The sequence below is a fragment of the Acanthochromis polyacanthus genome, chromosome 16, assembly GCF_021347895.1.
Source record: "Acanthochromis polyacanthus isolate Apoly-LR-REF ecotype Palm Island chromosome 16, KAUST_Apoly_ChrSc, whole genome shotgun sequence".
Lineage (NCBI taxonomy): Eukaryota > Metazoa > Chordata > Actinopteri > Pomacentridae > Acanthochromis > Acanthochromis polyacanthus.
The window spans coordinates 5,628,030-5,642,729 of record NC_067128.1 but is presented as its reverse complement, the minus strand read 5'-3'; the positions used below and the strand labels follow the sequence as shown (position 1 = coordinate 5,642,729).

Below are 14,700 nucleotides of genomic sequence, written 5' to 3'. Positions count from 1 at the left end.
CAGACGATGTATGGCCATGCATGTACATTTTCACATCCAACATGTCACATGGCCCAGTCACAGATTTTCAGGCGTGTTCCTGCTAAATGACCGACTGTTCATTGCTGATCCACTGTCAGATCAAATGCAAGAGGACTTTGACGCAGATTTTCTACCTTAATATTCACCCTTTCTGCATATTTGTCGCCTTCCTAAAGGAACGTGTCCACAATTCATAGTTTGGGTTGACCGATATGTTTTTTTCAGGGCTGATAGTGATACAGGATACAAAATTTAGATCCGATATCTCTAAAATGTTATATATTGCCAGCATATGGAATAGGAAAGCTGTCATTTCTAACTCTTATTTTTTATTAATAAGGATTACTATAACTGAAGATGTATAATAGAAACAGAAGCGATAGTGTCAGATGGTTCTATTACGCTTTCCTCTCTCTGCAGTGAGATTGATAATTTCTTTCCTGCATGTGTGCTCTTTATTCTCTATTTTCTTAATTTTTCACTGTTCTATCATATTTATTGCCCACTAAGGCATTATAAGTTATTGTTTTCCTACTAACTTAGCCACACTAATGACTAGTGTAGCCTTAGCCACTGTAAAAGTAGCTAATTTCCTGATTTCTGCTTTTTGTTCAATTTTTACAAGTTGTGTCTTTACTAGAGACATGTCTGTTGATAAAAGCAGATTATTAAAGTTAATCAGACTTTAGAAAGATGTTGCGGTGCAGGAGTTAGCGTGACCCAAAGGCCTGACAGCAAACCTCTTGGTGAAAGCCTGAAGCTTATTGGTGCATTTAATTTATTTTAGCATAAATCTGTAAATAAATATCATGTTACCAATAATCAGCTAAGTCTTGAACATCGGTCTCTAGCTCATTGCCAAATTGGTGATATATAAATTTGGCTGCTCTGCCCCCACAAAATGTACACATGGGAAGAAATTTGCTTATCTGCCATAACCAGCTTTCTGGATGTTGTGGTTATTGATTTCATGATTGTAGAGTTGTTTGTAACTCCAATGTAGGATTTACAGATGTTCATGAATTTCATCAGTTTTGGTTGTTTTCTACGATGTGGAAACAAGAGGTTTTTCGTTCCTTGTTTTTACACATTTTTAAGATCTTGTGAATTCACACACTCAAACACTGCAGCTGTGATTTTATTTCAATCTTTAAGGGGTTTAGTGTTTAGGCTTTACGGTCGAGATTAGGAGTCCCTTGCTGAAGAATTGCCCCAGTGCATGCTGGGGGGTTGTATTCATATCTTTTTGCCAATCCAACAAGGCTGATAATTTCTTCCATTGGTCCAAGTTTAAAAAGTGGATGCTTTTCCATGTTTTTCCACCTTATAACACCTCTCCTTAAGCATATGTTAACTACAACTTTCAGACCTTGTCTAACTGCACAGTGTTTTTAATAAAATCCAAAAAACCTTGTCCTTTGTTTGACTCTTCCAGGGCGATTACGAGCGTCCGTCTCGTGATGACAGTCCCCAGGTTACGGGTGGCGACACCTACCCCCGAGGGCCTCTCAAGCTACCTCAGAGCCACAGCAAGCCGCCTGGTTACCCCCCAGTGCACCTACCGTACCCCCCAATCTTCCACCACTACAAACCCTCGCCCTACCATCATCCTCCCTCCCAGCCCAGCCCACCTTACACCCCGCAGGTACAGTATCTTTATAGAGACATAGTTCTTTCTAGCTTTTTAGCTTCGATACAGATCAAACTATAATCAGCCTGATGTGATTTAAACGGGATTAATCAAAATTAAACTTCTGTCTTCTGTTTTTAAACTTTTAGCCAGAAAATTCCATAAGACTTTAAGACTTCAATTATTTCTGTCCAGTTAAAACCCCATAAGACAAGTTTTGGAGATGTATTCTTTCTGGACAGCAGTGATTACACTACAGATTACAATGGCATAATTATTTATTTTATGTTTTTTTTAAGTCAATTGACTGTGTGAAATGGATAAGATTCATATAGTAAGACCAGTCCAGATCAATTTCAGGTTCTGGCCCCATATTTAGCTCAAAACTCACTTCAAAAAGAAGGTATTTGTTTCCAAATACAGTAAATTTAGAAACATATATCATAGCCTCTTGATATTTCTTCCTCACTTTGTATTCCTCTGCTGTGTTCTTTTTCCAGGGGGCCTACTCTCAGCCTTCGTCACCCTATATCCCTCCAGGAGCTTACCCACCTCCTTCATGGGGCTCAAGCTCCGACACTCAACCCTCCAGAGTCTCCCATGAACAGTTCAGAGCTGCACTTCAGCTGGTGGTCAACCCAGGTGAGAAACATACATTTAGGCTGAAAGTATCACAGTCATAATGCTGATGAGGTAGTCTGACTGTACAACTGGATGTAGGATGGATGTGGGTATGTTGATTGCCCATTTCAGCTGGATATGTCTTTCCTTTTGCTGTCTTTGGTTTCTGTTTTCTACAACAACCACTTCCAAACGGCCTACCATGCTGAAAATTTCAAGTTTTTCCGAGAACTCGGATCGTGCAGAACGGCGGCCCTGCTAATTTTTTTCGGCGGAATATCCTTTTTAACCTGTAATTTTGAGGAAACACAGAAGCTGCATCCTTCGCTTCACTCTGTTGAGATGTGACCATTATTGGTTTAAAGAAATACAAACAAACCAGAGCATTTTTCCCCCCATGGCAGAATGAAAGTGAGGTGCAGCCAGACTGTTAGGTTCAACAGAATGAACGGGCAAAGCAAGACTCCCTCTTGGGAGGTAGCCTTCCCCCGGCTGACTTTCAGAAAAAGTCTGGGGCGAATATCATGGCCTAAGCAAGCTGTTCTGTTGTTCTATCATAAAGGGACGAATTATGTCACCAAGGAAACGTTAAAACCTTAAGTAAGGTTGTTTTTGACTGGAAGTCTGGTAACACAACAGTAGCTGCTTCTGGGTCAGAAAACCTGTACACGTGAAATATCCTGGTTAAAAATGTAAGTTTTGTTTTTTGGAGGTCTCTGGGTTTGCATGACAAATAGGCAATGAAGAAAATATCAAACTTCTAGTGCCATGTGTCACTCCTTCATTCTATTTGCCACAGTTATCCACAATTCTTTCATCTTTTGTCATTTTTTGCTGTCTGTCAAACCTCCCTATTTCTATTTGTTGTTGCACCTTTGCTATTTGCATCTGTCTGCCAGACCTCTTGATTCAACCACCTTTTGAATCAAGATGGTGTACTTTCCAAATGTTCTGGGCCTTCTTACCTTCACAGGCTCATGCTCTGTGTTGGTAAATACCCCACTACAGCAAACTTCGAAGGACTAAGAGTGAAATTTCTTCAACGTAAGGTATGTTGTTGTTTGCCATCAGGCGATCCTCGGGAATACCTGGACAGCTTTATCAAGATCGGTGAGGGCTCCACAGGCATCGTGTGCATCGCCAGCGAGAAACACAGCGGCAAGCAGGTGGCGGTGAAGAAGATGGACCTGAGGAAACAGCAAAGGAGAGAGCTGCTCTTCAACGAGGTGAATTTTAAAAATCGTTTTCTCATTTTAATCGCGCTTACACAACACGAGCTGTGTGGTTTTCCAGCGAGGTTTAGCGGATTTATTGGGGTGTAAATTAGAAGCACGATGCCCACAACATTTGTCACAGATTGTTGAAAGCCTAAACGAGCTGAGATGAAATGAGTTTAAACAGCATCATTTAACATCGCATTTTATTCCGAGCAGATAAAAATACATCCCAGTTGTTTGCCAATTAATGAAAAACACGAGTTCGATTTGCCTCTTGTTTCCCTGACATACATCCATGCCAATTAAACCACTAACACATTTTTGCATCTGTAATTGCATTTATTTAAATTTCAGTCATGTTCACAGTAAAATAAAAACCCTCTGCAAGAAATTTATTCATGGCTGTTTGTATTCGGGGTGTTGAGAAATGAGCGACGTATCATTTCCACCAAAATTATATTTCCAGGCAAACTGCTTGTTTAGCACAAAAGTGGGAAGTGAGTAAAGGCTGATTCTTGGCCGGCTTTTCTGCGCTGCTTCTATTTTGGGTTTGTAGGAGAGAAGCGCACACTGAGAGTCTTGATGCATGTTTGTGAGCATGTGTGTGTGTGTGTGTGTGTGTGTGCAGCGAACACAGATGTGCAGCAGTGGGTGTTCAGCTGGGAACTAATTTGCTTCATGTAATCCTATTAATTTCTGAGTGTAATCCTTCTATGGGTAAGCCTCCAGAACATGTTCACATTAGACAAAGGAAAGTTAAATTAATAAAAAAGATGAAATTACATGAATACATTTAATAAACTACTGAAATACGAGGCAGTTTATTTGCAACACACTGAACATGCAGACATGAATATTTATTGGTGTCTTATAGCAGTGATTTTTTTACCTCTTTGGGAGTGCAGCCAATTGTTATGGACCCTACAGCAAACTCTGCATGATTTTATTCCATACTTATGTTAAGTATTGTTTTTGTCATGCACAGTGGAGTAGTGGTTAGCACTTCCGCCTTGCAGCAAGAAGATCCCCGGTTCAAATCCTGGCCTGGGCCTGGGATCTTTCTGCATGGAGTTTGCATGTTCTCCCTGTGCATGCATGGCTTTTCTCCGGATACTCCGGCTTCCTCCCACAGTCCATAAATATGCTGAGGCTAATTGGTTACTCTAAATTGCCCGTAGGTGTAAATGTGAGTGTGATTGTTTGTCTGTATATGTAGCCCTGTGACAGACTGGTGACCTGTCCAGGGTGTCCTCTGCCTTTGCCCGAGTCAGCTGGGATAGACTCCAGCACCCTCCACGACCTGAGTGAGGATAAAGCAGTGTATAGAGAATGGATGGATGCATCTATTTTAAATTTTAGGAGGCTATTTTACCTTTATTTTGATTGAACAGTAGAGATGGGAGAGCTCTGTTCATGTTGACTCCTTGCTGCAAGTAAAACTTTGGCTTGAGAGATGACTGAGTGTTAATTTGGAGAAGTCAGGACTCTACCTCATTTATAAAATCATGCACTTGTTGCAATATTTGAGTTTGAGATTTATTTGCTTGAGATTTACTTTGTTTTTCCACTTTGTGCTCCATTTGCATGTTTTCTGCAGCCCAACCATAATGTCTATATGATGATATATAGTCCTAAATTTCCCTCATCTTGTTTCAAGCAGAGCAGGACACTATCAATACAAAACATTTCACTTCGTTTGAGCTGTATTACACGATGCATGTTACAAATGAAAGTACTGAACTAATAGAAGTAATACAAATGTATGCTAAAAGCTATTTCTACCTCTCTGTGTGTGTTTTAGGTGGTGATCATGAGGGACTACCATCATGAAAATGTTGTGGACATGTACAACAGTTACCTGGTGGGAGATGAGCTGTGGGTCGTCATGGAGTTCCTCGAAGGCGGAGCGCTCACCGACATTGTGACTCATACCAGGTAGTCATTCGTCTTTAATGAAGACAGGAGTAGAACATGAATGCTGAGGAAAACCACCAACTGTCTAAAGTGTAAATAACAAAAAAAAAGCTTAGATGATGTAGAAATAGTTACAGAATCTGCAAAACAGAAGTAAAATGCTACAAAACAGCCATAAAAGTATATTTTGTTTACTTGCTCTCCTCATGTAAGAACATCTGAAATGAAACAACCAAATGAGCAGCCTGTAATGAACCAGGACGAAGGTTTACACGGCTGTAAACCAGCTCTGACAGTTTCAGGATTATTGTTCTCCAACTTTTCCAGATTGCTCCCGTGTTGTCGAGTCGTGCTCCTGAGCTGCCGCCTCATTGTTTTAAGCTTACTTTGTGCTTGGTGTTTAATTACAGTCATTTGCGTGGAGTGTCAGCATTAGCGCTGCGCGGTGTCGGATGCTAATAACACGCTTTGCTGCTACTGCTGCTACTGCTGCCGCTGCCGCTGCTGCCGTAAAGTATTGTCAACGTCTCCCACACAGATGTTTGGCTGCTTGTGTGTTCGGTTTGTGTGATGGGAGAAAGTTTGCATGAGCGATATTATTATTAGACACGATAAGTGGAAATAAATGTCTGCAGCAACGTGTTTTCAATTATCACCAATCAGAAGAAACACACAGAAAGAAAGATGTCATAAAAATGTCCTCATTTGTTAAGCAACCGCACAAACTGACCTCTTGATAATTACAAGACCTCACAGTATGTAGCCAAGGAGGAAATATAAGGGAGAGTGTTTTCTTCCCTGGTAATTTCAGCCTCATTTGTCCAGGTGAAAGCTTTCGTGCTATTTCTGTTAAGCCCTTTGTTGTGGAAATAACTGCGTTGTGCGAAGCCTCATCAGCTTGCTGGCAGCAAAAACACACACAAACTGACGAGGAGTCGACGGCGGCAGAATCTCCTGAACCATTTCAGTCACGATCAGATTTCAATTATGCGTTAAAAGTTGGTTAATGAGCTGCACTTCACAGGGACTTTATCCAGTGTTACTGCAAAGAAAAAAAGCATATGTATTTGCTAGTGTGTGTGTCGGTGTGTATTCACGCTTGCATGTTTGTTTGAGTGTGTGTGCGTAGGTGCATGTGTAATTCTCCTCCCCTTGACAACCTTTACAGGCTCATTAAAACTGTTTTTCACTTTGTGAAACAATTTTCTATTTCAGTGATCCTGTTTTCTATTCAGTTGTGTGTGTGTGTGTGTGTGTGTGTGTGTGTGTGTGTGTGTGTGTGTGTGTGTGTGTGTGTGTGTGTGTGTGTGTGTGTGTGTGTGTGTGTGTGTGTGTGTACTTGTTTCTGCTATACAGGTGGGGACTTTGACCTGACTATTTGCTATAAAGGTGGGGACTTGTCTTACGGTGGGGACCTAAAATGAGGTCCCCACGGGTGGCAACACCGTTTTCTTGGCCATATTGTTGTTAATAAAAAATGTAAAAGTGCAAAAACGTTTGTTTAGGGTTAGGCATTGATTTGGTGATGGTTAAGGTTAGGGTTAGGGTAAGGGTTAGCAGTTAGATATGAATGGGAGTCAATGGTAAGTCCCCACCGGTATAGAAAAACAACGTGTGTGTGTGTGTGTGTGTGTGTGTGTGTGTGTGTGTGTGTGTGTGTGTGTGTGTGTGTGTGTGTGTGTGTGTGTGTGTGTGTGTGTGTGTGTGTGTGTGTGTGTGTGTGTGTGTGTGTGTGTGTGTGAGGTTGTGGCGGTACGAGGTGAGCCATTTTTTCATCACGTTTACTTAGAGTTAGCCAGTTGTTTTTCCATCAGTGGAAAGCTCATTTATCTCTCTTGATTGTAAATGCATACATGTGTGACAATAAAATCTGCTGCGTGTGTGTAGCCTGGGGATTGATTCTCATAATGCAAATTGTTAAGTGACTGCTCCAACAGTCAGGTCTTTAAGACTGAAGATGAGAAGTGAATGTTAGAGCAGGAGTTAAAGAATGTATGTGTGTGGGTACTTTACATGCAGATTTACTACATGTATGTATGTTTCCTTGGTGTGGTTTTGTGTCTGTACTTCTGCACATGCTCTCTACATGATGTGAAATCAGAACACACACTTGCAAACGCACAGCATGGCTCGGCCAGCTGGGTCTAGATGTTAATGTTCAGTGGAGCCATGAGTTTCTGTGTGAGCTCAGTCAGACGCACTGCATCGCCTCGACTCTCCATATGGGACCCTCCTGCCTGATCTGCAGTCGCTGCAGGCTACAGGGGGATATTTTCAAACTGAATTCCTGCTCCAGTTTGAGGAGAAATCAGTTTTGCTGGACTGTAATCTCTTTAGGACAACACTAAAGTCTGAAGCCAGACTTATCAGGACTGTAGGTTAACGCTACAAACCCAAAACCTGACAGTGGGGTTAAAAGATGTGTTATCTTTAAAAATAACATCTATCAGAACTAGAAACAGTAAAAATTGCAAGAATTGTTTAATTGAATGTCCTTCAATCCCATGAAAGTGGTCACAAAACATTAAGGTCATATTCAGATGAATTGTAGGCAGTGTAACACAAATTTGACCAATAAAATGAATGCAGCATGGCTCAAAAACCGTAAACAGAGGAGCAAGTTGTTGGAAGATACATTCAGCATGGTGAAACATCTTTCTGGAGTTGTGTGAAAAATGCAGTTTGGAAATAGTTTGTAATAAAATTTCTATTGCATATAAAGCCGGCATTTTTTCAAGTATTGGTAACACCTGTTGTCACTTCTAGTCCTTTTTCTATTTTTGTAAAATAAGTAATCAAAGAAATTCAACTTTTCTAGTTTTATTTCCAAAAAAAAAATATTTATGGCATCATAATGATGTGACAGGATTTCTTGTTCTTCAGAAAACATATAGCAATTGGTCCAAAACCGTCCAAAATATGACACATAATTCAAAATGGCCGACTTCCTGTTGGTTTTAGGTATGGTTGTCAATTATGTTTTTATGCATCCTGACGAGTTACATGTGTTTACCAAGTTTCATCGCTGTAGGTGACACGTACTGGCTGTAATTCTTTAAAATTTTCTAGGTGGTGCTATGGAGCCATTTTGCTCACACCTATGCAGTTCCCCTAACATATCAAAATTTTTGTAGGTCTTGTGTGTGCAAAATTTCACACTTTTTTTTTTTTTTTCACCTTTCAAATTTGAGATTGTTTTGCTGTTCAAAAAATGAAAAAAACCCAAGGATTCCGATAGAATTAGCAGCAAGTGCAATCAGGGGATTCTTAAAGCTACTATTAGCCCTGATGTGTGTTTGTTTTGTGTGTTTGTGTTGTGTGTCTGCCTCCAGGATGAACGAGGAGCAGATCGCCACCGTGTGTCTGTCGGTGTTGAGGGCGTTGTCGTACCTGCACACACAAGGCGTCATCCACCGCGACATCAAGAGCGACTCCATCCTGCTGACCAGCGACGGCAGGGTGAGTGATGAACCCAAGCTCGTTTATTCTGCAGGTTTTAATAACCAACGCCGCCGACCTTCACCCTGTCGCCGGTCGTTCTTACTCTCACTGACCTTCTCCAGTGCTGCCGCTTGTCAACAGCCAGAAAGTCATCATCCTCAATTACCACTCGCCCCAGTAATTAAATCCTGCCTAATGCCTCCTAACGAGCTGATAAGACATGATTCATTCAAGCGTAATTAACAGCTAATACTGCAGATTAGTGTCTTCACTCAAAGCTCTGCATCACAAGGGGTCAGTACACTTTAAACTCTATTTTTTAACCGCCACCTACATGGAACCTGAAGGCAGCACGGTGTGTTTCTGTGTTTTTGCAGATCAAGCTTTCAGACTTCGGCTTTTGTGCCCAAGTTTCCAAAGAGGTGCCCAAGAGGAAGTCTCTGGTGGGAACGCCCTACTGGATGGCACCGGAGGTCATCTCCAGACTACCGTACGGCACTGAGGTGAGAACGACACGCAGGAAAACATTATTGATTTAATTACTGGTTAACCATGAAGAAAACAGGACAAAACTGAATTCCACATCAAAAATCTGTATTTTTTACAAATGGAAATGTGTTCTCTTTCAGTGCTTGACTGCAAATTTACATGATTTTCACTGTATTAAAATCAGCAAAAATATTATTTTACAGATATTTGCCGTTATTTTTAAAGAAAAACTATGTATGTTTAGGTTTGGAAAATGATTAGTTTTTTGAATGACTGAATACTATCCAGTAAAATCACAGATGTTTTGTTTTACAAGTTAATCGTTAAAAACAGGATAAACTGCCAGTAACGCCCCCACTAAAAAATGTGTTTCTACAAATAGTAATCTGTTCTGTAACAATGATTGCCATGAAATAAGACTGTATTTTTACAAACAGCACTTCATTCTGAAACTAACATTACCATTTTTTCCTTTTTTACTGTATTCAAGTCAGCAAAGTATAACTTTTGTACAGATTTATGCTTTTTTGAAAAGAAAAATTATGTATACCAAGGATTTATAAATTGTTAACATTTTTAAATGTTTCAACCATCAGTCCCTCTGTTTGTACTGTTTGTTGACTGTAAAATTACTTGTTTTTACACTATTTAAATCTGCAAAAAAATCACTATTTTACAGATATCTGTTGTCTTTATCACATTTGTTGTTTTATTATCATTTTTATCCTAATATTTATGGCTTTCCTGACACTTTTGCTGCATGATTTTCAATTTTTTTGTTTTTTTCATGTAGTCTATTGATATTTATTACAGAGAATATTTAATCAGCGACATTAATTTCACTTCAGTGTAGCAAAAAATAAGCTTACATGATTAACAGTTTCTACCAGCATTTCTTTCTTCCATAATTTGCAGTAGCAGAGCTTTTTACTGTGATAAGTTTGTGTATTTTTCATCACCAACTTGTTCTTCTGACATTTTATTTATGTGTCTAACGTCTTGGTTACCAGAGAAAGTTCCTAACTAGCAGTTATCTCCTGTTATCTCTGGCTGCGGTTTTAGGTTTAGTAGAGCCGGCTAACACAAAGAAACTCAAACTAACTTCATGGTTCAGCCCTTGGGAGACATTTTGACTGTGTGTGATTGCAGGTGGACATCTGGTCTTTAGGCATCATGGTGATCGAGATGGTGGACGGAGAGCCGCCTTACTTTAACGAACCCCCTCTGCAGGCCATGAGGAGGATACGAGACAACCTTCCGCCTCGGCTAAAAGAGTCGCACAAGGTAAGAGGAGGGAAACTCTGACAACGGAGATAAGAAATACTTTTGTGCGCACAGTATAGAAATTATCCGGTTCTTAATGCTTTGATGTTTATTGGATGTCAGACAGTGAAGCCTTTTGCATTGCTACTGCTTTGACACATCATCTTCTTCTTCTGTTTCTTTTTTCTTCTGCTGTTGAAGTCTGTAGCAGCCCATATAAGTGTATGTAAAACATTTCTAGACAAACCCCTGATTGTTTTCACCAAGTGCACCAGATTTACATGTATTGTGCCTTTTATCAGGTGTTATATCAGCACACATCATTCAGATCCAGCAAAGTAGGGACTTCCTTTGTTATTGTTCATTTAACGGCATTGAAGTTGCGAATTAAATTTACTTGTTTCTTTTTTTTTAAATATACATGCACCTGTGCATACTGTAAATAGTTACTTCATTGTCATTGTAGCTTGTTATACCATGAATTTAAACCAAATTTAAACCAAAAGTCACAACAGAAACCTATGGTGAGGAAGCATTTTGACATCATTTTATTTTATTTGACCTGATTTTATTTCATTTTATCTCACCTAGTCTTTTCTCATTGCATGATGCTTACAATAGCATTTCCTCGTTTCCTCAATCACTGTTTTAGAGTTTGTAATTTATAACGTGATGCTGGGGTGGAGGGCTGTTTGTAGGTCAATATATAATTGCTCTACTTTTTGTATTATAGTTGACATTTTTGTTGTTTTCAGGCCAAGATTCTTCTAAATATTATACATACAATTGAGAGAAACTTGAGTGAGAAAGTTATTTATAAAGATATTGTATTAAGCCTGTTGACATGCCATAAATCCACACTTGACTCACACACTACTTTATATTAAATAACTCAGAAAGTCTTGGAGTCTTGCCAGTCCTTTCTTCAGGAGGAAGTGACATCATGTGGAGCAGGTCATGTGATCTGGAATTAACACACTTCCTTGAGAGGTGGTTTTGTAATGGGTAACTTAGTTGAAAGTGATTTCTCGGACACAGATACAATTTGTTGTTTTCCATATAAAATTTGATATCTTACTAAAAAAGAAATATCTGTCATGAATATCTCAACTTAATAAAAAGAACACAATCAAAACTATTTTTGAATAAAGTCATTTTATTATTGTTTAGCTAATTAGAATTTTAAATTCAGAAATTAAATTCAGATCGTTATTTAGTTGACATTTTAGTGATATCCAGTCATTTATTATCAATTATCAAGTGATTGTTTCCATAATATATAATTCTGGAATTTGTAAAAACATGATTTTTTTTTTTTTACTTTTAATAAAAATGTATGCAGATATATCACATGGACTTCAAAAGTCTCTCAATTATATATTGACCATTGTATTGTTTTTTTTTTTTTTTGCATGAAGCCTGATTATTGAACTGAAATGATCAAATTCTATTGGTTAAACATCACCCTAAATGCCTACAGATGCCTACAGACCTGCTACAGATGCGTCTCTTTTCGTCCTGCAGGTGTCGTCGGTGCTTCGGTCCTTCCTGGACTTGATGCTGGTGAGGGAACCGTCCCAGCGAGCCACCGCCCAGGAGCTCCTCCAGCACCCCTTCCTCAAGCTGTCAGGACCCCCGTCCTGCATCGTCCCCCTCATGAGACACTACCGCCATCGCTGACCAGAACCCGCCCTCCTCTACACTTTAAAAAAAAAGAAAGAACAACCTTCACACATACACACACTACTACCAGGGTGGCACTGCCCTCACCCAGCCAAAACACCCACCGCTCGGTGGCGCGCCACTAACACTTACACCTGTAACCGTGAAGTAGATTAGCTAGAGGAATATCTAAGAAACACACTTAAAACACACCAACAGAGAAAAGAAGACAAAAAAAATGACTATTTTGAAACTGTGAAGTAGAAGACCGGTGGAACTCGCTAGACGTCCAGTAGAAACGTGTGGCCTGGCTTCTTCTTTTCTTCCCAGACTGTGAGGCTCCACATAGACTTCTAGTAGCTGTCGGCCTTCAGGAGCTTCAGGACGGCGAGCGGCAACCAGCACGCCGCTTCCAGACCAGAGCAGCCGATGGCCGAACAATCAGCACGTGCGGAGTCTTTTTCCAGACTGTCCGGCTGCTGAGACGAGCTCTCCCACGTCTCACACACTAACAGTGAAAATGTATTTTAGAGAAACTTGTAAGTTTTTCTGTACAGTTTTGATAATTTGCAGTATTTTATCGTGTCGTAACCATTGTGATATGAGCAGTATTAAATAGAGTTTCTGCAGAGATCTTTCCTACTGTTTATAATCCAGTTTTTGCTTAAAGATATAAGAGATATCCCAAATAAACCCACCTACACCTAACTGTTACTAAAAATACTAAATATATTTATTATCTTACATTTGTAGACGGAACTTCCATTAAATGTTGGAAAAAAAGGGTAATGTCAGGATTTTGTATGACATTTTAAAGTATTTATTTATTTATTGGAATTTAAGGTATATTTTCTTTGGTAGTGTGGCCTTTTTTTGTTGATTTTTGTTTTGTTTTTTTGGATCTAAAAGAGCATTGGCAGACATCATCCAAGCAATACCCCGAAACCTATTTATGAAACCACCAAGCCCTGTATTTATGATACTGTAACAGCACCATGCATTTAAATGTAGCACAGATTGAGTGGAATTTGACATGAAGAGAGAGAGAGAGAGAAAGATTTATTCTACGCAGTTTTCTTTTATATTAGCAGTCTCACTGTGTTTTGCTAAGAGGCGCCTCCCTGCAGCGCAGAGTTTAGGAAGCTGATAAAAAAAGAGTTTTTTTTCTACTCACATCCTCACTGTCATCATCTCACTCCTTATCCCACCACAGTCAGACTCGCTATCACCGGAACTGTGCTGCCATCCTCATCTCTAGTCGGACCAGGAGAACAGAGTAATCCTCCTCCCCGCATCGTTTTTACCCATCATTCACTGTGATATGTAAATATGACTGTGCGAATGTGAGCGTGTGTCAAAGAGCAAAAGTGTGTTTATCTCTGTACAGCATCTGAGAGTGTGTGTGTGCGTGTGTGTGTTTGTGTGCTGCTGGCTAATCCTTGACAACGTGTCAAGATGTGAATGAGTAACACTTATCTGTGGCTTGTACAGTGATATTGCATGTTTGTTATCAGTGAAGCTGGTTTCAATTAAAAAAACGCCCATAAAAACATTGAAATGTGTTGCATGGATTTTTCCTTCATCGCCCCGTTTTTACAGTCTCTGTGTCTCGCATCAAGCGGGGATTTTTATTTACTATCTTCTTTTTTTTTCAAACTGTCAGATTATTCCCAGAGGAGATCTTTTCTCAACCATCAACAGTTTATTTTCTCTTTGTTGTTTGGGTCTTCCATATTCTCGAAATTCAACAGCTCTCATTTTCCAACACTTCACCCTAACTTCACCTCCGAACGCCGAAGAGAAAAAGACACATCCATGGATCGGTGTTACCATAATATATTAGGTTATTTCTTTTTCTTCCCTCTAAGCCATTTCCCTCTGAAACACTATAATGGGATATTGATTCGGCTCGGACAGAGAATGGAGCTTCTGCCAGCGGCCCAGTAAATAAAAAACTCAAGTGCTGGAGCCGGTGGGACTGCAGAGACAAACTGAACCCAGTGAAGAGTCTGTCTGAGTGACTATAAAGGTCTTTAATAATTAAATTCTTACATTCATCTGCTCTAAACATAAATCATCATGTTAACAGTACAAATCATTTGCACAGAAATAAATTTGTATTTAGTGTTGAAAGAACACATTAAGTGGAGAGTTTTGAGCATCAAACACTTAATTTTCGTCATTTTGGTGAATTTTTATGCACCAATTTGTGCCTTTTATGCAGCACTTTGTGGTGAAAATGTCTGTAGAAAAAAGTCCAACACAAGGTGATAATTCAGATTATAGCGGAATATATGCATCTCATTACATTTTCCACACTAGATTTGATAATTTTAAGTGCTCATAATTCATATATTGAGAGCAAATGAATAAACAGTCAAGGATAAAAAAAGAAAAGGAAAATGGATTTTTTTAATAATAAAAAGACGAATTGAAATTTAC

At 39.5% G+C, this 14,700-nt stretch overlaps 1 protein-coding gene across 6 annotated transcripts in view; it reads left to right on the top strand.

The window, feature by feature from the left end:
* Nucleotides 1-13,810, top strand: part of pak5 (p21 protein (Cdc42/Rac)-activated kinase 5) — a 100,990-nt gene extending 87,180 nt beyond the window's left edge. For 3 of the 6 annotated variants that reach the window (XM_022194421.2, XM_022194415.2, XM_022194419.2), the window contains 9 exons: nt 1,457-1,666; nt 2,152-2,293; nt 3,344-3,498; nt 5,291-5,424; nt 8,736-8,862; nt 9,222-9,347; nt 10,483-10,617; nt 10,798-10,818; nt 12,121-13,810. In XM_022194421.2, coding sequence (XP_022050113.1) covers nt 1,457-1,666; nt 2,152-2,293; nt 3,344-3,498; nt 5,291-5,424; nt 8,736-8,862; nt 9,222-9,347; nt 10,483-10,617; nt 10,798-10,818; nt 12,121-12,276 — 1,206 coding nt within the window. In that variant the 3' untranslated portion in view covers nt 12,277-13,810. Of the gene's footprint in view, nt 1-1,456; nt 1,667-2,151; nt 2,294-3,343; nt 3,499-5,290; nt 5,425-8,735; nt 8,863-9,221; nt 9,348-10,482; nt 10,618-10,797; nt 10,819-10,898 lie in introns of all 6 variants that reach the window. The other 3 variants (XM_022194418.2, XM_022194420.2, XM_022194416.2) reach the window with 2 other exon arrangements.
* The last annotated feature ends 890 nt before the right edge of the window (nt 13,811-14,700 follow it).